Source organism: Dromiciops gliroides, chromosome 3 (genome assembly GCF_019393635.1).
Source record: "Dromiciops gliroides isolate mDroGli1 chromosome 3, mDroGli1.pri, whole genome shotgun sequence".
In the NCBI taxonomy this organism is placed as follows: domain Eukaryota; kingdom Metazoa; phylum Chordata; class Mammalia; order Microbiotheria; family Microbiotheriidae; genus Dromiciops; species Dromiciops gliroides.
The window spans coordinates 538429088-538452373 of record NC_057863.1 but is presented as its reverse complement, the minus strand read 5'-3'; the positions used below and the strand labels follow the sequence as shown (position 1 = coordinate 538452373).

General features: G+C 34.8%; 1 protein-coding gene across 1 annotated transcript in view; it reads right to left on the bottom strand.

Moving 5' to 3' along the window:
* Positions 1-10997: 10997 nt before the first annotated feature.
* LOC122747908 (putative tripartite motif-containing protein 49B) overlaps positions 10998-23286 on the bottom strand; it is an 82298-nt gene continuing 70009 nt past the window's right edge. The window contains 1 exon segment of the mRNA XM_043993690.1: positions 10998-12019. Coding sequence (XP_043849625.1) covers positions 10998-12019 — 1022 coding nt within the window.

Genomic DNA, 23286 nt, shown 5'->3' with positions numbered 1-23286 from the left:
GAGAGAACCAAGGATGTCAAGTTCTTGAACTCTGACATTGCTCTATGATTCAGGTCTCTCAATATCAGAGTTCAAGATCTTGGTATTTTAATACCCAAGTATTTCTATATCTTAGATGGATTTGCTCCTTCTAAACCTAGACTTTGTCCTAATTGTGACCTCTGGTTCTTCTACCCCTCCTTTGCTCCCCATTCTGTTCTTGTTTTCCTCCTTTTACAGTACTGACCCTATGATTGACCACTCCAACTGTGCACCATCATCTACCATGGAATACCTTTCCATTTTGTCCTAACATTTTACGTCGTTATTCCTCAATCTTGGCCATGCCCACCACCTGTCTTTTCTTATGCTACTTGCATGTCACTTAATCCTGCTGTAGAGTCATACAACCACGATGATTTGGCCTGTGGCAAATTTATGTTATCTCAAGTGGTCCCTCATTGCTGCATGGCAAACCTTTTCTTCTTCCCCAATTAACTGTCATATACAACACAATAGTTTTTCCAAAATTTCTCAAGCCCTCTAAATCTCCTCCGTCATTCCTCTCAATAAAAGACCTTAATTCCCATCCTACTGAGAAAATAGGTAATCTGCTATGATCTCTCTCTTTTTTCCTGACTCCCCATCTCCAAATTCTTCTATTCTCTCTTCTTTTGTTCCAGCCTCTCACAAAGAGAGGGAAACTCATCTTTTCTAAACCCCTACTCCTTGTGTCCTAGTTCCACTACAATCCAATTTCCTTTAGTATCTTGTCCCATCAATCAGTTCCTCTTTTGAAAATCTGTCTTTCATTATTCACTGGTTACTTCCTTGGTTCCTATTAACCTAGCTCTCCTCTGACTTCAGAAAACTTTGACTTGACCCTTCAATTCCCTCAAGCTATCACCCTATATTTTTTTCTGCCTCTTTACAATTAAAATACTAAAGAATCATCTGTGCTTATTATTTTCATTTCCTTACCTCTCATTCCTTAGCCCTTTGCATTCTGGCTTCTAACCCCACTTCACTACTGAAACTGTTCTCTCCAAGGTTACCAATGTTCTCTTAATTGCTAAATACAATGATCTTTTATCAGTCTCATTCTACTTGACATGTCTGGGGTTTTTGATGGGTTTCTTCTAGAATTCTTGTAATTGTGTGAATACGAATGGAACACCCTGGCTATCTATTGATTACATCTTGCTCTCAATTTTTAACCGACCCACCATTTTTGGTCATACATCTATTTGACAAAATCTTTTATGCAACATTTCTTGTTCAAATCTTCACTGGTGAAACACTGCAGAATATTTAAATACACTATGCTTCTCTCCATTGTGACTTTACTTATTTTGAGACTATAGAATTCCATGTCCAACAGTACCCCTTCCACTTTACTACATGAAATGACTTTTCATTAAGTAGCAAACTTGCTCTTATTATAAACTTTTTCCTTTCTACTCTTTCCATCTTCTTGTACTCACTTTGACCTTGCTCACTCCTAATGATACAACATATCTGGCCACCTTTTCCAGGACTGGTTGCATTTTTACTCATACCTCTGATTCATTGATCCTAACTGTGGAGTTGAAAGTGGCCTTGTTTCTTAGACTTTTCTTTTACCAAAATTACTCAATCATCTTTCTTCATTTGATGGTCATTCAATCCATATTTATCACTTAATCACAATTCTGGTAGCTATTATCTCTAAGGACTTCAGGACACTCCCTTTCTTTCCTCATTGAGTTCAATCTTCTATTTTTTAAATCTTGTCTTTATAATAGGGGACTAGTACTGACACTCTCAAACGCTCTGACTTCCCAGTTATTTACCTTATTCATTTCCCATGACCCAATTATCCAACCCACCTCAGCTACACTGAGAGATCTTCATACCTTCATCTTGATATCACATATATGTCTACTTCAAAATTAACGAATCAGAAATTCCTTTATCATCATCCTTTATTATTCCACCTTCCCTTCTGTCTTACAATGAATAAATCTATTATTTTTTCCTCATCATGACTCATAATTCCCTCAGTTCTTGGTTCATATGGAAGCCATCCCCCCCGAACTGGTTGTACTTTTCTCTCTTCCACATCTTGACCCGTTGGTGAATCAGTTTAATCTTACATATCCACATATTTTCCCATAGTTCTCTCCATGTCTAAGCATCAGAAACACTGTGTTAAAATATGCTGATTTAATTTGCATGGTTTTCATAAAATTTCTTTACTTCCTAAGCCTTTTCAATGAATATTGGCTCAGAAAATGCAATTATCTTTAAGGTGGACTTTTTGGGTAAATGTTTAACATATATAAATTGAAATATAAGATGAATTCATATGAAATGAAATTTTATGTTACCTTTGCTTTTGCTTTTTGTATTTTAATTCAATTTTATTTTTTTTCTTCTAAGTTCTCTTCCTTCCACCTCCCTCTTCTCCTCACATTGAGAAATCAGGAAAAAATCTATTACAAATACATGTGTATGTATATTCAAACAAAGCAAATTTTCACATTAGTTATGTTCAACCTCTCCTACCTTCAAAAAAACCAACCACCAAATTCTGTCCATTATCTCTCTCTCTGGAGGTAGATAGCATTTTTCATCATGAGTTTTCTGGTCATTTTGTTCATCAGTGTTCCTAAGCCTTTCAAAGTTTTTCATCTATATTAATAATTATTTTCTCACATAATTGTACAAATTGCCTTCCTGTTTCTGTTCACTTCAATCTGCATTAGTTCATACAAATTTTCCCAGATTTCTCTGAAACCACTTCCTTTATCATTTCTTATAGCACAATACTATTCACTGCATTCACATTCCATAACTTGTTCAGTGATTCCACAATTGTCAGACAACCCCCTTCCCAGTTTTCATTTCTTTGCCATCAAAAAAAAGCTACTATAAATATTTTTGAATATATGATCCTTTACCTTTTTCTTTTGACCTTCTAAGGGTCATATAGCTAGTATGTTATCACTGGGTCAAAGGGTATATGCACAGTTGTAATGACTTTTGGGGGAGAGTTCCATATTGCTTTGCGGAATGGCTAGACTGATTCATAGCTCAATCAATAGTACATTTATGTACCTGTTTTCCTACAACCTCTCCAGCATTTGTAATTTCCCTTTTCTGTCAACTTTGCCAGTCTGATGGATGTGAAGTGGTACCTCAAGATTACTTTAATTTGTATTTCTCTGGTTATTAATAATTTAGAACACTTTTTCATATGGCTATTAATAGCTTGAATTTCATCCTCTGAAAACTACCTATTCATATCTTTTGGCTGTGAATTAATTCGGAAATTATTTTTATTTTCATAAATTTGAACCTGTTCCTACATATATTAGAAATGAGGCTTTGTGGCACAGATTTTTCCCCAATTTCTTAGTTCTCTTCTTATTTTAACTGCATTGGCTTCATTTGTGTAAAGCCTTACACTATTTAGTATAATCAAAATTGTCCATTTTATGTCCTATGAATTTCTTGTTTGCTTGTGAACTTGTATTCATCCACAGATCTGACAGGTATTTTCTTCCACACACCTCTTATTTGTTTATGATGCCTAAATCATGTACTTATTTGGAGTTTACTTTGTAGATGGAGTGAGATGTTGGTCTATGCTTAGTTTCTGCCAGACTGTTTTCCAGCTTTCTCAACAGTTTTTGTTGGTTCTCGCCCCAGTGGCTGGGATCTTTGAGTTGATGAAGGATTAGGCTACTGGGCATATATTCTTTATCTAATTTCTTTCATTGATCAACTTCTCCATTTTTCTATAGTTCTGATGAGTATGGTTTTGTAGTATAGTTTGAGATCTGGTATTACTAAGCCCCCTTCCTTCCCACTTAAATCATTGATTTCCTTGATTTTCTTAACTTGTTCCTCCAGATGAATTTTGTTATTCATCTTTTTAGCTCTATAAAGTAATCCTTTGGTAGTTTGCTTGGTATGGAACTGAGTAAGTAAACTAATTTAGGTAGTATTGTCATTTTAAAAATATTGGGTCAACCTACACATGAGCAATTACCATTTCTTCAAATATTTAGATCTGTATTTATTTGTGTAAGAAATGTTTTATTATTTTTTCCCAAACAGTTCTTATGTTTATCTTGTCAGGTAGACACCCAAGTATTTCATATTATTGGATTCCTCTTTTCCATTGTGTCTTATTATCAGAACAATGCCAATAACTGAAAGTTTCAGAGAGGACATGGCCCCATGGTAGGACCACTCTCCCTGACTCTGATCTATAACCTCTCTTGCAGACCTCTTTTTTTTTAACATTTGCTTGAAAATCTCCTCCCTGTTTCCATACTCTTCGACTTCCTCAGGTGCCAATTGCCACTAGGACTTCCAATTCCCCTCCCCTCCTGGGTCAAGTAGACTTTTCAGGCACCAAATCCTCCAGGGTTCATCTAATATAAGGTTCTCATCCCCTTCCACCCATAAGAGCATTTATTAGTGGAACCCCATAAACCTCCTTCCTTTCCTCCATCCCCACATTTTCAATTTTCCCTTTCTCCTCTTCACCCACTCCCTTATAGGCTCCTCGTATTTTGAATACTTCACCCTTATCACTTTGGTGTATTTTATGAAAGAAGTTCATTACTGATCTTTCTGCTGTCACTCTGTTGTTATCTGCATTTATTCATCCCTCTTATAATTCTCTTTTGGGGAGTGTTTGAGAAGTAAACAATAACTTTAGTTCTGGTTTTCTTTCTAAAAATGTTTCAAATTCTTCTTTCTTATTGAATTTCCATATTTTGTTCTGCATGGTTAAGCTTAAATTTGCAAGATAGGTCACCCTGGGCTGTGTCCTGAGGTCTAATGCTCTATGGAACACATTCCATTGCCTCTTCCTTTATCTAATGGATGTGGATCAGTCTTTGATGATCCTTCTCCGGCTAGCTAGCAGAATTTTTGTTTCTGAATTGAACTGTTAAATTTAACCACTATGCGTCTTAGAGTTTATAGCCCTGTACTTTTGTTTGTTTTTCTTGAGGTTATCTATGAATTCTTTCAATTAGGATTTCATTTTCTATATTCAAAAGTTCTGGTCAGTTTTCTTCTATAATTTCCTTCATTATAGTAATTATAGTTTTTATATAGTTTTTTGTTTTGTTGTTCTCTTTTTGGAAACATATGACTTCTAGGTTGTCTCTATGTGTCCCATTTTTGATATCTTTATGTTTTGTTTGCAGAGCGAGCATATTTACTTTTAATGTTTTTGTCTTTTGCTTCTCTTCTAGGTTGTCCTTCACTTTTGTGTACTTGCATTTCCATATATCATTGTCTCTTTTGTTTCTTTGGTGCAGATTGCCATTGCAAATTCAAGCTTTTCTTTTCTGCTCCTTAATTTTTCTGTGCAGGACATAAATTCTATTCTCCTAATTATTATATCTCTTTCTTTTTAAATATAGAAATATTTTAATAAGATTTAAAAAAATGGAATATTCCATCATTGAAGGATTTGAGTTAAATCAAGTTTTAGTGTATCATCATCATAAATACAAAGACTAGAAACAACTCTATTTCTAACCACACTTAATAAATTAGATAAAAATAGATTTTGGGTCCCTAGCTGAATCAATCAATTTATCATATCAATAATCATTTACTAAGCATCTACTGTGTGTCAGCCCACTGTGCTAGGCTCCAGAGACACAAAGACAAAAAAAAAATGAAATAGTCCCTCAACTCAAGGAATTTACATTTTGTTGAAGGAAATAGCATTCACAGATGTAAGTATATATAACACTCGTACCAATCTTATATCTCTTTCAAACCATTCAACAGTGTATTGTGTTCTCATATTCTCCTCAAATTCCACAGGGTCCTCTGTCTCATCAAGTGTTAGATTTTGCTTTATTTTGCGGGATTTATTCATAGATGATTGAACTTATTTACTAGATTGGGAAGCTTTATTTCCTTTGGCTGTTACTTTTTTCCTATTGATTTATCTGTTTATGTTCAGTCTTAGGGATTTCTTCTTCTTGAAATCATTGGTTCTTTAATCTTCTCCCCCTTTATTTTTCTTATCACTCATTTCCTCACTTCCCTCTGATTGTGGGCTAGATCTCAAAGCATCTTAGCCTCTTCCCATACTATGTTAATTTACAGTTCACCAACCTAGGTCTCTGTCTCAATTGAATTTTAGATGGTCAGAAATGGCCCAACCTGGATATTGTCCTTTCTCTCCCCTCCCCCCTCTCCCTAGCTTGGTAGCATTCTGCACAGCACCTTACATGTAAGGTGTCCTGTTGTGGAGACCTGTACCTTTTCCTCCAGTCTTTCATTATCTGGACTAGCACCAGGAGTTCAGTCTGCTTTCCCTGGTATGGGCAGTTCAGAAATTTACAGTGCTAGTACTTCTAGGTTGCAAGCTCTGGCAGGTTTTTCTCCTTAAGGGCTCGGTCCAAATTGACTATTAAGGTCCCAATGAACTTTCATAGCCTAAAGTCAGGGTCTCTATAGCCCTGGAAGGAGAGAAAAGGGAACAGGGCTTAGTAATGGGTTTTGATAAAAGCCTGTGTGTCCTCAGGTCTGCTGGTGCAGCATTATTACTGGTAGTATGGGTAGTGAGGGAGGGGTGCTGAGTAAACTCAGGGTAAATGAGCTTCAGTTCTTGTTTCTGTTTGCTTTACTATCTTTTGAATTCTAGGTGTCCTAGACCGTGAAAACAGCTTTATCTTTGTTTCATAATTTTTATTTTGGAGAAGTTTTAGAGATTGTGTGGATCAGAGAATATATTTTGTCCACCATCTTGTTGCTCACATGACCCTGAAGTATTCTCTTATATCTGTAAGTATTTATTTTAAATGGAATTTCTTTTTTTCCTGCTGTGTTTTGTTGGTAATATTCACAAATGCTGATGATTTTTGTGGATTTACTTTATGTCCTGCAACTTTGATGAACTTTTAAATTGTTTCAGTTAGTTGTTTATTTAATTTTCTGGTTTTCTCTAATCAAACAATTTCGTCATCTGTAAAAAAGCCATCATTTTGTTTCCTCTTTGCTTATGCTTATTTCCTCAATTGATTTTTCTTGTCTTATTGCTATAACTAACTCTTCTAGCACAATATTGAATAGTAGTGGTGATAATGGACATCCTTCCTTTACTCCTGATCTTACTGGAAAGGTCTCTAACTTATTCCCATTATAGATAATGGTGGCTCTTGATTTTGCATAGATTCTACCTATATTAAGGAAAGTTTAATTTATTCCTGTGCTTTTAAAAAAGTAAATTATTTTTTCAATTACATGTAAAAACAATTTTAACATTCATGTTTTAAAATTTTGATTTCAAAATTCTCTCCCTTTCCCCCATTAAAAGGCAGACAATTTTATATAGATAATACATTTTCAATCATGAAATACATATTCCGTATTAGTCGTTGTAAAAAAACAAAGACAAAAACATGAAAAAATAAAGGAAAAAAAGCAGTATGCTTTGATCTGCATTCACACTCCATTAGTTCTTTCTCTGGAGGTAGATGACATTTTTTCATCATAAATCCTTTGGAATTGTCTTGTATCTTTGTAGTGCTGAGAATAGCTATTATTCACAATTGATCATTGTACAATATTACTGCTACTGTGTACAATGTTCTCCTGGTTCTGTTTATTTCACTTTGTATCAGTGAAGTCTTTCCAGCTTTTTCTGAAAGGATCCTGATCAACATTTCTTAATGCACAATAGTATTCCATCACAATCATATATCACAATTTGATTAGCCATTCCCCAAATTATGGAAATCCCCTCAATTTCCAATCTTTATCACCATAAAAGAGCTGCTAAAACAATTTTTACACATTTATGTCCTTTTCCATTTAAAAAATCTCTTTGGGATACAAACCTAGTAGTGGTATTGCTGGTTCAAAGGGCAGCCATAGTTTTATAGATAACTCTTTGGGCATAATTTCCAAGTGCTTTCCAGAATAGTTATATCAGGTCACAACTCTACCAACAATGCCTCAGTGTCTCAATCTTTTCATATCCCCTCCAACATTTGTCATTTTCCTTTTCTGTCATGTTAGCCAATCTGATAAGGGTGAAGTTGTTTTAATTTGCATTTCTGTAATCAATAGTGATTTAGAGCATTTTTTATGACAATAGATAACTTTGATTTCTTTATCTGAAAACTGCCTGTTCATATCCTTTGACCATTTATCAACTGGGAAATTATTCATATTCTTATAAAATTGACTCAGTTTTCTATATATTTGAGAAATGAGGCCTTTATAAGAGAAGCTTCTTGTTAATCCGCTTCCCGCCATTTCCTGCTTTCCTTTTAATCTTGGATGCATTGGTTTTGTTTGTGCAAAACTTTTTAAATTTAATGTAATCAAAATTATCCATTTAATCATGCTTTCTATTTCTTGTTTGGTCATAAATCCTTCCCTTATCCATAGACCTGACAGGTAAACTATTCCATGCCCTGCTAATTTTTTTATGGCATAACCCTTTACATCTAAATCATGTACCAATTTTGATTTTATCCTAGTATATGGTGTAAGATGTTGGTCTATAACTAGTTTGTGCCAAACTACTTTCCAATTTTCTCAGCAGTTTGTCAATTCATGAGTTCTTGTCCCAGAAGCTGGAATCTTTTCATTTATCAAACACTAATTTACTTTGGTTATTACCTACTGTGTATTGTGTACCCAATTTATTCCACTGATCCACCTGTCCAGTACCAGATTGTTTTGATGGTTACCATTTTGTAATAGAGTTTGAGATCCATTATGGCTAAGCCATGTTCTTTCACATTTTTCTCCATTAATTCATTTGATATTCTTGGCCTTTTGTTCTTCCAAATAAATTTTGTTATTATTTTTTCTAGCTCTATAAAAGTTTTTGGTAGTTTGCATGAAATGAATAACTAAACTAATTTAGGTAGAATTGTAATTTTTGTTATATTGGATTGTCCTACCCATAACAATTAATATTTCCTCAGTTGTTTAGATCTGTCCTTATTTGTATGAAAAGTGTTCATATAGCAGGCAGATTTCAGAAAAATGTGGAAAGACTTAAGTAGACATGCTGAGTGAAGTGAGCAGAACCAAAAGAATGCTGTACATAATAACAGCAACACTGTACAATGATCAACTGTGATAGACTTAGCTCCTCTCAGCAATATAATGATCTAAGATAATTCCAAAAGACTCATGATAGAAAATGTTCTCCACATCCAGAGAAGAGAACTGTGGAATCTGAATGCGGATTGAACCATACTGTTTCTACTCTTTTTTTTTCTTTTTGAGGTTTTTCCCATTTGTTCTGATTCTTCTTTCACAACATAACTAGTAGAGAAATATGTTTGATGTGATTATACATGCATATCCTATATCAGATTGCTTTCTGTCTTGGGGAGGGAAGGGAAGGAAGGAGAAGGGTTTGGAACCCAAAATTTCATAGAAATGGATGTTGAGGGCTGTCTGTACATGTAACTGGAAAAAATAAAATACTTTTAAGATTTAAAAAAATGTTCATATAATCCCTGGGTTTATCTTGGCAGGTAGACTCCCAAGCATTTTGTAATGTCTGAAGTTATTTTAAATGGAACTTCTTTTTCTATCTCTTGCAGCCTGACTTTGTTAGTAATATATAGAAAGACTAATGATTTATGTGGGTTTATATTTTGCCTGTGATTTTGCTAAAGTTGTTCATTATTTCAAGTAGTTTTTTAGTTGATTCCATAGGGTTCTCTAAGTATAACATCATGTCATCTGCAAAGAGTGATAGTTTTATTTTCTCACTGCATATCATTATTCCTTCAATTTTTTCCCTTGTCTGATTGCTATAGCTAGCATTTCTAGTATAATATTGAATAATAGTGCTCATAATGGGCATCCTTGCTTCACCCCTGATCTTACTGGAAAGGTTTTTAGCTTATCCCCATTACAGATAATACTTGCTGATGGTTTCAGATAAAATTATTTATCATTTTAAGGAAAACTGCATTTCCCCCTATGTTTTCTAGTGTTTTTAATAGGAATGATTGTTGTATTTTTGTCGAAAAACCTTTTGCTTCATCTATTGAAACAACTGTGTTTTTTGTTGGTTTTGTTATTGATAGGTTCAATTATGCCAATAGTTTTCCTAATATTGAACCAGCCCTGCATTCTAGGTATAAATCCCATCATCCTTTGTGATATTTTGCTGCAGTCCCTTGCTAGTATTTTATTTAAAAATTTTGCATCAATATTCATTAGGGAAATTGGTCTACACTTTCTGTTTTTATTCTTCATGGTTTAGGTATCAGTACCATAATTGTGTCATAAAAGGAGTTTGGTAGCACTTCAACTTTGCCTATTTTTCCAAATGGTTTATATAATATAATAATTCATTTGTGTGTGTATGTAAATCCATCTGGTCCTGGGGATTTTTCTTAGGGAGCTCATTGATGGCTTGCTTAATTTCTTTTTCCAAAGATGGAGTTATTTTAGTACTCTATTTCCTTTTCTATTAATCTGGACAATTTATGCTTTTGTAAATATTCATTCATTTTATTTAGACTGTCAGATTTATTGGAATATACTTGGGCAAAATAGTTTCTAATAATTGCCTGAATTTCTTATTCATTGGTTTTTAATTCACCCTTCTCATTTTTTTTACAGGTGGAAAAAAGAAAAAAATTTATTAACATATATTCTGTGTCACTCTTAAGAATCAACCTGTGGCACAACCTGTTTATGCTACATATAGTTACCAAAGGGTGGGATTCCAAGTTTTTCATTCCAAGTCCAATACTCATTTCCCACAGATGCTATCATAGTATATAAATTGAAGTCAGAGAGGGAAATGGGCAAGCTTTTACAGCTTTTCTGTAGCAGATGACATTTGTCAAATATAGGAATAGACAATGTATTTACAGTTTTAACAAAAACTTAAGCACTCAGCTTCCAATTCTCCAACTAGGCTCCCTTTTACACATACGATTAAAAAGTGGGATATAATTCCAGGATCATCCTGAAGTATCTCTACTTGGTTTGTCTGGGACCCTGACCTAGTGCCATTCTATTGAAGGGTTAGGAGAGAAGTCACTACTAGCTCACTCCCTTTCAATTGGCAAACAGTAACAGTTGAAAAGGGGTTAGTCTTCCTCCTCAGAAATATCATCCATACTCAGACTCAGTTGGGTAATAGATATGTCTCTCCCATTCATGTAGTGGAGACTTCCAGAGGTATAAATAGCATACATCTGACCAGAGGATAGATCTGCAAATGTGAAAGTCCTCTTTCTGTCATCATCTGGTAGTTCATATGGATAATTACATTGCAACAGTCGCGATTCTTGAAATTTCCTCAGAAATTGTCTTAAATGCATGCAATAAGAATCACTCAATTTTGGTGTGAAAGGTTCTGGCATTTGAAGCAACAGCGACTGACTCTTGCTCAATATGTCTTCTGAATCCTGCAGAAGGTCCATATCTGCCATCACAGCCTTTTCTTCCAGTGCTATGCCCATCTCCCTCAGGTCATTCCTGTACTCTAACAGTTGGAGCTTGCTCATCCTCTTTTTCTCTCTGTTTTGGATTACTTGCAGCTCCTCATTCTCCTTCAGCTGCTCAAACATTTCATTCTCTTCCTCATCCAGCTCCACCAGACTGTGGACCTCCTCTTCTTGCTCACTCAGGAATTCACCTATTTCTTGAAAATTTTGCTCAAATGTTTTTCTTGTCATTTCTAATTGTTCTGTCAACACAACAGCCCATGTCCGAGGTATCTTCTTCCCATCAATAATTAGCTTGTGAACATCTTTTAAATTTTCATATACATGTTTCAGATTCTCCCAGAGCTTTCCCCTATAATCCTTCGCAGCTTCTTTTATGGGGAGGATGTTGTGAGCCTTGTGTTCCGGGGACTGTGAACAGGACACACAGACTAGGGTCTTATCATTAGCACAGAACAACTTCTTATCCTCTTGGTGTCTGTCACACTTGCTGGGGGGTCCCTTGGGCTTCTGTAGGTATCTTTTGAAGGTATAAGGTCTTCTTTTCAAAAAATAAAGGGAGTTTTCCCCTTCTCCTTAAAGTGGCAAAAAGACTTCTTGGTTGGGAGAGTTCCTTGCATGTACGGCAAGAGGTAGGTGTGGAAACTCCCCTGGAGGGGGAGGGATGACCCTTCTCATTTTTTGATTCTGGTAATTTGATTTTCTTTTCTTTTTTTAAAAATGAAATTAGCCTATAGGTATTTATTTTATTATTTTTTCATACTATCAGCTTTTAGTTTTATTTATTACCTCAATTGTTTTCTTCCTTTCATTTTTGTTTTTGTTTTTGTGGGGCAATGAGGGTTAAGTGACTTGCTCAGGGTCACACAGCTAGTAAGTGTCAAGTGTCTGAGGTCATATTTGAACTCAGGTCCTCCTGAATAAAGGGCCGGTGCTTCATCCACTATGCCACCTAGCTGCCCCCTGTTGTCTTACTTTCAATTGTATTAATCTCTCTTTTTATTTTCAGGATTTCTAATCTGGAGTCTACTTGAAGGTTTTTAATTTGTTCCTTTTCTGGTTTTTCAGTTGTATGCCCAATTCATTGATCTACTCTTTCTCTCTTTTATTGATGTAAGCATGTCGAGATATAAAATTCCTTCTAATCAGTGCTTTGGCTGCATACTTCAAATTTTGGTTTGTTTTCTCATCATTGTCATTCCCTTTAATGACATTATTGATTGCTTCTATGATTTGGTTTTTTAACTCATTCTTTAGGATTAGATTCTTTAATTATCAATTAATTTTAATCTATTTTCTTGGTTATAACATTATGATCTGAAAACAATGCATTTAGTGTATCTGCATTTCTGCACTTGGCTGTGAGGCTTTTATGCCATAATACATGGTCAATTTTTGTGTAGGTGGAAAGTACCACTGAGAAACAAAGGCATATTGCTTTCTCTTCCCATTCACTTTTCTCCAAAATTCTGTCTATCTAACTTTTATAAAATTCTGTTCATTTGATTAGATTCATTTTTGTTTATCTTTTGTTAGATTTATCTATTTCTGAGATGAGAAAATTGAGGTCACCCAATAGTATGGTTTTACTGTTTATTTCTTTCTATAACTCATTTAACTCTTCCTTTAAGAATTTGTAAGCTATGTTATTTGGTGAATATGTGTTTAGCATTGACTTTACTTCATTGTCTATGATACCTTTTAGCAAGATGTAGTTTCCCTATTTATCCCTTTTAATTAGAACTATTTTTGCTTTTGCTTTGTCTGAGATTAAGGCTGTTGCCCCTTATTTTTTTTTCTTACTTCAGCAGAAGCATAATAGATTCAGCTCTAGCTCCTTCCTTTTACTCTGCATGTGACTCTGCTTCAAGTGTGTTTCTTGTAAACAACATATTGTAGGATTCTGGGTTTTTACACACTCTGCTATACACTTCTGTTTTATGGGTGAGTTCATCCCATTCATAATCACAGTTATGATTACTAACTATTTCTCTCTATCCTATTTTCCCCATTTCCCTCCCTCCCTCCTTTCCTTCCTCCTTCCCTCTTTCCCTCTCCCTCCCTCCCTCTCTCTCTTTCTCTTCCTCCTCTCCCTCTCCATCTCTCCCTCTCTCCCTCTCTCCCTTAAAAGTGTTTTGTTTCTGACCACTGCTTCCCCAGCCCTCCCTCTTTTCTATCAGCCTCCTCATCTCCTATCTCCCTCCCCTCCTGCTTCTCTGTAGGGTAAGAGATTTCTATACCCAACTGAGTGTTATGTTATTCTCTCTTTAAGCTAATTCTGATAAGAGTAAGGTTCAAGTGTTGCTTGCCACTCCCCATTTTCCCATCCAGTATAAAAGCTATTTTTATCTCTTTTATGTAAGATAATTTATTCCATTCTATTTCTCACTTTCCCCTTCTCCTAGTACATTCCTCTTGCTTACCCATAATTTTTTTTGGATGTCATCCCATCATAGTAAATTTGTACCCATGGCCTCTATCTATGTATACTTGTTCTAACTGCCCTATTAATGATAGATTTCTTAGGAGTTACAAGTATCATCTTTCCATGTAGGAAAGTAAACAGTTTGGCTTTATTAACTCCTTCATCAGTTCTCTTTCCTGTTTAATTTTTTATGCTTCTCTTGAATCTTGTATTTGAAAAATCAAATGCTCTTTTCAGCTCTGTTTTTTAAAAACCAGGAATGTTTGAAAGCCATTTATTTCATGAAATATCCATTCCCCCCCCCAAAGGATTATATTCAATTTCACTGGGTAGGTGATTGTAATCCTAGGTCTTTTGCCCCCTAGAATATCTTATTCCAAGCCCTCTGATCTTTTAATATAGAAGCTGCCAAACCCTGTGTTATCTTGACTACAGCTCCATGATATTTGGATCGTTTCTTTCTGAATGCTTGCAAAATTTCTTCTTGACCTGGGAGCTCTGGAATTTGGTTATAATATTCCTGGAAGTTTTCATTTTGTGATCTCTTTCAGCAGGGGCTTGGTGGATTCTTTCAGTGTTTATTTTATCCTTTGGTTCTAAGATATCAGGGCAGCTTTCCTTAATAATTTCTTGAGGGTTTTTTGTGAGATAGTTGGGGTTAAGTGACTTGCTCAGGGTCATACAGCTAGGAAATGTCAAACATCTTAGGCCATTTTTGAACTCAGGTCCTCCTGACTCCAAGGCCAGTGCCCTATTTACTGTGCCACCTAGATGCCCATAATAATTACTTGAAATATGATATCTGGGCTTTTAAAAGTCATTGCTTTTATGTAGTCCAATAATTTAAAAATTATATCTCCTGGATCTATTTTCTAGTTATGTTGTTTTTCAATGAGATATTTCACATTTTTTCTACTTTTTCATTCTTTTGATTTCATTTTATTGTTTCTTGATGCCTCATGGAATCATTGATCCCCAGTTGCCAAATTCTAATTTTTTTTTAAATTAATAAAGTATTTTATTTTTTCCCATTACATGTAGAGATAGTTCTCAACTTTTGTTTACACAAGCTTTCCAGTTTCTGATTTTTCTCCCTCCCTTCCCTCCCTCCCCCCTCCCCTAGACAGCAGGTAATTTGATATAGGTTTTATATATATATATATATATATATATATATATATATATACACATAATAACATTAATCCTATTTCTTCATTAGTCATGTTATAAGAGAAAAATCAGAGAAATGATGAAAAACCTCAAAATAGAAAAAACAATGTCACCAAAAACAAAAGAAATAGTATGGTTCATTCAGCATCTATACCCCACAGTTCTTTTTTTTTTTTTCTCCTGGATTTGGAGATCCTCTTCTATCATGAGTTCCCTGGAATTCTTTTGTACCATTGCATTGGTGAGAAGAATATAGTCCATCACAGTAGATCAACACTCAATGTTGATGATACTGTGTACAATGTTCTTCTGGTTCTGCTCATCTCACTCATCATCAGCCCACGCAAGACCCTCCAGGTTTCTCTGAACTTCTGCTCATTGTTTCTTACAGCACAATAGTATTCCATTGTATTCATATACCGCAACTTGTCCAGCCATTCCTCAATTGATGGGCATCCCCTCAACTTCCAATTCCTTGCCACCACATAAAGAGCAGCTATAAATATTTTTGTACATGTGGGTCCCTTTCCCCTTTCCATGATTTCTTTGGGAAAAAGACCCAAAAGTGGTATTGCTGGGTCAAAGGGTATGGACAGCTTTATCGCCCTTTAATCCCCAGTTGCCAAATCCTAATTTTTAAGGAATTATTTTCTTCACTGTACTTTTGTAACTCCTTTTCCATTTGGCCAATTCTACTTTTTAAGGAGATGTTTCCTTTAGTGAATTTTTGTACTCCCCCCACCTCTCACTATTTTTTGCATGTTTTATTTACTAAACTGTTAACTTTTGGATAATTATCTCACATCCCTCATTTCTTTCTGTAACTTTTCCTCTACCTCTTTTATTTGATTTTTAAAATCCCCTTTGAGCACTTACAGTAAATAATTTTGGCCCTGTGACCAATTCACATATTTCTTTGAGGCTATGCATGGAGCATTTTTGATGTTGTGCTGAGTTTGTATTTTTATATTCCTGTCACCATTGTAACATTCTATGGTCAGATTCTTTTAGTTTTTGGTTGCTTACACATTTTTCTAGCCTATTTTTTGTCTTTTAACTTTATGCTAAAGTTGGATTCCTCTCCTATGGTGGAGGGAACACTGTCTCAAAATTTAGCTTTTTTGTGCTGCTGTTTTCACAGCTAGTTCTGGGGGTCTATAAGTTTCTGTTATTCCAAGGTGGTATGATATAAGGAGAAGTGTGGTCACTACTTTCCTGGCCTATGCTATGGTCTGTGAGTGACCTCAAACACTCCTTTCTGCCCCAGAATTTTAACCAGGGTCCCTGCTGTCCTGTGGCTGTGAGCCCTTGCTAATGATCCTCCTCAACCTAGGACTGGGACCTGGGCCTTTGTCCTAGATCCCTATATGGGCAATGCAACAGAATCCTGCAGTCTCCTATAATATATACTCCCTGTAATCTCCTTCTAACCAGTTGTCTGACCCCCTTAATATCTCAAGGTTGAGAGCTCTGGAATTCACCACCACTGATTCAGTTGCCTCCAATGCTCACTACTTGTTTGCTGGGGTGGGGCCTCTGCTGGAGTGAACTCCACTTTCATGAGACAGACTTTCCTGTCAACCTTCTAAGTTGTCTTAGGCTGCAACATTGTTTCACTGTATCTTTTTGTTGGTTCTATCACTCCAGAATTTTTTTTGAGGCATTATTTTAAAGTGGCTTAGAAGGGAATTTACAAGAACTCAGGCTAGACTCTGCTTTTACTCTGCCATCTTGGCTATGCCTTCCAGATTCTTCTATTTTTTTAATAGGAATGAGTAATATATTTTGTCACAAACTTTTATGTATTGATTGATAGAATCATTATTTTTGTTGTTTTTATCATTAATATGGTAAATTATTTTTATAGTTTTCCTAATGTTGAATTAGCTCTTCATTCCTGGTACAAACCAAGCATACTTATTATATATGATATTTATGATATATTATTTTTTCCCTTTCCCTTCCCTTCCCTTTTCTTATTTTAATTTAATATTTTGTATAATTATTCATTAGGAATATTACTCTGTGGTTTTCTTTATCTATTTTAACTTTCCCTGGTTTAGAGATGATGACCATATTTGTGTTATAGAAGGAATTTCACGGGATTCTTTCTTTTTGTATTTTTTCAAGCAGTTTATGCAGTATTGGGATTAATTGTTCTTTAAATGTTTGGTACATTTCATTTGTAAATTCATCTTGTGGGTATTTTTTCTTTGAGTTTTCATTGATGGATTGTTCAATTTATTTTCTAAGGGTTAAGTGCTCTATTTTCTATTCTGCTAATCAGGGACATTTACATATTTTTGTAAATATTCATCCATTTCATTTAGATCATCTATTTTATTAGCATATAGTTGGGCAAATAGCTCTTAGAAATTTCTTTTATTTCTTCATTGGTTGCAAATTAACTTTTTTCATTTTTGATACTTGTAATTTATTTTTTTTCCATTTTTAAATCTCATTAACGAATGGATTACCTATTTGATTTTGAAAAAAAAATTTCCTAAGGTCTTTTAAAAAAATTAATTCAATGATTTTGGGGGCACTTACTTTTACTAATCTCTCCTTTGATTTTCAAGATTTCTGTTTTGGTGGAAATTGAAGATTGTAAATTTATTGTTTTCTTAGTTCAATACTCAATTTGTTGATCTTCTCTTTTTCTGTTTTCATGGTGAAAGTGTTTAGAGAGATGTAGCTTTTCCATAAGTACTGCTTTGACTGCATCCTCAAAATTTTGGTATTTTGTCTCATTGTGATTATATTTAATGGAATTATTAATTGTTTCTATGATTTATTCTTTGACCCACCTATACTTTAGGATCATTATTTTGTTTCAAATTAAGTTTTAATCTTTACTTCAAAGGTTTTTTTATTCAATGAATTTCTTATTGCATTTTAGTAAGTAAAAGATGCGTTTAAAATTACTTTTTTCTATATTTATGAAATTTTGATGCCCTAAAACATGATCAGTTTTAGTGAAGGTGCCATGCACAACTGAGAATAGATATACTTTTTTCTTTTCCCATTCAATATTAGCAAGAGGTCTCTTATATTTAACTTTTCTAAAATTCTACTCAGGTCCTTCATTTATTTTTGTTAGATTTCTCTAAATGTGAGAGAGGTATATTGGGGTTCTGTACTATTATCATTTTGCTGTCCCTTTTGAATGTATAGTTAGTATTTATATTAATTAATTAATTCATGATATCTCTTTGCAACATGAAGTTTCCCTATTTATGTCTTTATTTGGGTCAATTTTTTTCTGTTTCTTCGTCTGAGATTATGGTTGTTATCCCTGCCTTTTTTTTTTATTTCAGCAGAAGCATAATGGATTTTGCCCTAGCCCTTTATTTTAACTCCGTGTGTCTCTTTCAAGTGTGTTTTTTGCAAACAACATGGGATTTAGATTTCCAATAATTCTTCTATCTTCTTCCATTTTATGTTTTAACTCATCCCATTCATAGCTATAATTGCTAAATGTATAGTTCCTTCTTTCCTAGTCTTTCATATTTTCTTTCTTTATTTTGTTGTCCTCTCTTTAAGAGTTTCTTTTGCTTCTAACTAATTCCTCCCTTAATCTAACTTCTTTTTTTATCCCCTCATCCCTGCATCCCTTAAACCCATTTTCTTTTGTTTTCCTGTTGGGTGAAATATATTTCTGTATTTAAATGTGTGTACATGTATTTGTATGTGTATTCTTCTCACCTTTAACTAGATAATATGACAATTAAGTTCAAGTATTGCCTTGTTCCTTCCCACTCCCTCTCCTAGATGTATAGGCTTTTCCTTGTTCACTCTACTTCTATTTGTCCCATTTATGTGACATAATTTCCTTTTTCTTTCTCCTCCTTCTTCCTTTTCCTGGTATATTCATTTCCCCCATTCTTTTTATTTTCTTTTTAAGATAATCAAAACTTAAAAGAATCACTTCCAGGCTCTTTGCTTAATTAGACCCCTAATCATTTTAGAATTCTAAGGGGCCACATATATCAACTCTTCACATAAGAATGCAAATAATTTGACCTTGTTTAGTCCCTTATGATCTCACTTATGTTTACTCTTTCAAGCTTCTCTTGGGTCCTGTGTTTATAACGTAATTTTATTTTTTTATTCAGCTCTGGTCTTTTCAGCAGAAATGCTTGAAAGTTCTCTACTTCATTAAAGATCAATTTCTCCCTGTAATGTTGATTTTTTAGAACTTTGTGTTCTAAATTCTCTTCCTCCCTCCACACCCTCCTTACTTTTACTTCATTTTGATGGCTAAGATATTCTTGGTTGCCTACAGGAATATCATATTACAAGCACTTTGTACCTTTATAGTGATAGCTGCTAAATCTTGTGTGATCTTCACTGTGGCTGTTTGGCACATGCATTCTTTATTTGGTTACTTACAGTACTTCTTTGACTTGGAAATTCTGGATTTTGGCTATAATGTTCCTAGCCATATTCATTTTGAGGTTTCTTTTAGTAAGTGGCTTCTGGATTCTTTTATTTTCTACTCTGTTCTCTAGTTATAGGAGGTTTAAGCAGTTTTCTTCTATGATTTCTTGAAATATGACATCTGGGTTCTTTTTTTGATCATAGCTTTCAGATAGTCCTTTGTTTTTTAAAGTTTTCTCCCCTTCATCTGTTTTCTATGTGAGGTATTTTCACATTTTCTTTATTTTTTCAATCTTTTGACCTTGTTTTAATATTTTTGCATGTGCAATGTTGTCATCACCTTCTTTTTGGTCAATTCTAATTTTCAGGGAGTTATTATCTTAGGTAAGGTTTTATATTTAGTGTTGCAAACTTGTTAATTCTCTTGTTCCATCTTCCCCCTAGCTCTCATTTATTTTCTTATTTGTTTCCTATACCGCTTTTACCACTTTTCCAAAATTCTCACTTTAATTATTCTAAGAAATTATGGTTGGACTTGTATCTAAGCTGCATGTTTCTTTGGGGCTTTGCTTATAGATGTTTTGAGTCATTATTTTCTTCTGAATTTATGTCTGGAGCTTCCCTTGACACCACAAAAGTTTTTTTTTTTAAATTTATTTTTATTCAGAATATTATTTTCCCCCAAATTAAATATAAAAACAATTTTAACATTGATATTTTAGAACTTTGTGTTCTAAATTCTCTTCCTCCCTCCACACCCCCTTTAAGATTACCAGCAATTGAATATAAGTTATACATGTATAGTCATGCAAAACATTTCCACATTAGTCAGTTTGTGAAAGAAAACAGACCAAAAAAACTTAAGAAAAAGGAACTAAAAATATGTTTCAATCTGTATTAAGTTACCATCAGTTCTTTCTCTGGAGATGGATTGCATTTTTCATAAGTCCTTCAAAGATGTCTTGGATCATTGTATTGCTAAAAACAGCTAAGTCATTCACAGATGATCATCTTACAATATTGCTGTTACTTTGTATACAGTACATTTCACTTTGCATCAGCTCACATCAGTCTTTCCAAGTTTTTCTGATAGCATCCTGCTCATCATTTCTTATAGAACAATAGTGTTCAATCATAATATCATCGCACAATTTATTTAGCCATTCCCCAATTGATGGGCATCTCCTCAGTTTCAAATTCAACTTTTCGTTTTTTATCTCTTTTTGGATACTGACCTAGTAGTGGTATTATTAGGTCAAAGAGTATGCATGGTTTTGTAGCCCTTTTGCCATAGTTCCAAATTGCTCTACAGAATGTTTGAATCAGTTTACAACTTCACCAACAGTGCATTAATGTCTCATTTCCCCCATATCACCTACAACATTTGTTATTTCCCTCTGCTGTCCTATTATCCAATTCAATAGGTATGAGGTAGTACCCCAGCATTATTTTGACCTGCATCTCTCCAATCAATAGTGAGTTAGACCATTTTTTAAAAACTTCATATCTTTTCAATATCTATCAATAAGGGAATGGCTATTATTTTAACAAATTTGATGCAGTTCTCTAAATGATTGAGAAATGAGGCCTGTCAGACAAACTTGCTTCAATTTTTTTTCACATTTACTATTTCTAACTGTATTTCTCTCCATCTTATTCCCTCCCCATGATATTTATTCTATTTTCTATCTTCTTTCAACATGTCCCTCCTCAAAAGTGTTTTGCTTCTGATGGCCCCCTCCCCCAATCTGCCCTCCCTTCAATCATACCCAGTCCCTTAACCCCTTCCTCCTCCTACTTTCCTGCAGGATAAGATAGATCACTATACCCACTTGAGTGTCTACCCTCCTTGAGCCAATTCTGATGAGTGTATGGTTCACTAATTCCCTAGCACCTCCCCTATCTTCCCCTCCACTGTATAAGCTTTCTGTTATTTCTTTTATGTGAGATACTTCACCCCAATCCCAGCTCTCCCTTTTCCTTTCTCCCAGTGCATTCTTCTCACCCCTTAATTTTATTTTTAAAAGATATCATCCCTTCAAATTCAATTCACACCTATGCCGTCTGTCTAAATATACTTCTAGCTGCCCTAATAATGAGAAAGTTCTTATGAGTTATAAGTATTATCTTCCCATGTAAGAATGTAAACAGTTTAACCTTTTAATATCCCTTAAAATTACTTTTTCCTGTTTACCTTTTTATGCTTCTCTAGGGTCTTGTATTTGAAAGCCAAATTTTCTATTCGGTTCATGCCTTTTCATCAAGAATGCCTGAAAGTGGGGCAGCTAGATGGCACAGTGGATAGAGCACCGGCCCTGGATTCAGGAGTACCTGGGTTCAAATCTGACCTCAGACACTTAACACTTACTCGCTGTGTGACCCTGTGCAAGTCACTTAACCCCAATTGCCTCACCAAAAACAAAAGAATGCCTGAAAGTCCTCTCTTTCATTGAATTCATTTTTGTTGGGTAGGTGATTCTTGGTTGTAATACCAGTTCCTTTGCCCTCTGGAATATCATATTCCAAACCCTCTGATTCTTTAACATAGAAGCTGCTAGATCTTGTGTTATCCTGACTGTGGCTCCACAATGCTTGAATTGTTTCTTTCTGGCTGCTTGCAATATTTTCTCCTTGACCTAGGAGCTCTAAAATTTGGCTATAATATTCCTAGGAGTTTTCATTTTAGGATCTCTTTCTTTTAATTTCTATTTTACCTTCTGGTTCTAGAATATCATGGCAATTTTCCCTGACAATTTCTTGGAAGATGATATCTAGGCTCTTTTTTTGATCATGACTTTCAGGTAGTCCAATAATTGTCAAATTATCTCTCCTGGATCTATTTATAGGTCAGTTGTTTTTCCAAGGAGATATTTCACATTGCCTTCTATTTTTTCATTCTTTTGGTTGTGATTTATGGTGTCTTGATTTCTCATAAAGTCATTAGCTTCTATGGTGAATAAAATTATATAGTCACCTCATTTCTGTCCCAAGTGTAGGGAAAATTAGCTGAGGTTCCTAATATAGTTGTTCCTTATAAATTAGAAGCTTTAGCATCAGTTTGGAGGCATTAAGCATTTATTAAAGTATATTAAATATTAGTAAAGAGAAAACACATGTCTCTGAAAGTTAAGAAAAGGCCTATCTAGCCTGTAGGAGAGAATAGAGCTCAGCCTGGCCTTCTAGCCTAGAGAAAAAAATAGAGCTCAGCCTGGCCTGCTTCTTCCTCCAAGTCCTCTGCCATTAAGAGTGCCTCTGAGTCTAACTGACTCTCTAATGGAGGAGAGGCAGTCCTTACACCCTGCTTCAAGCTAATTGGCTAGCATCAACCAAATCCATTGGTTTACTGGACTTGAGGGTGGTCCCGTGTTGAGGTCGCCCTCTGAGATCAAACCCTCTTGAGGGCCAGGCCTTCAGGTAGGTGTGGTTCTAATTAAGTTTAACTCCAAGTGAGTCAATCCAATCAATCCCCTTGGTGGGGGTGGGGGGGGGGGCTTTGGGCATTCCCAAAACCCTATTATATTTTCACAGTTCCATTTGATCAATCCTAATTTTTAAAGAGTTATTTTCTTCAAAGAGCTTTTGAACCTCCTTTTCCATTTAACCAATTCAGCTTTTCAAGCTATTGACTTTTTTTTTCATTATTTTCTTGCATCCCTCTCATTTTTCTTTCCATTTTTTCCTCTACCTCTCTTACTTTATTTTCAAAGTCCTTTTTGAGCACTTCTTTGGACTGAGACCAATTCATATTTTTCATGGAGACTTTGGACATAGGAGTTTTGACTTTGTTATCTTCTTCTAAGGGTGTATTTTGATCTTCCTTGTCACCATAGAAAATTTCTAGGGTCATCATATTTTTTTGGTTTGCTC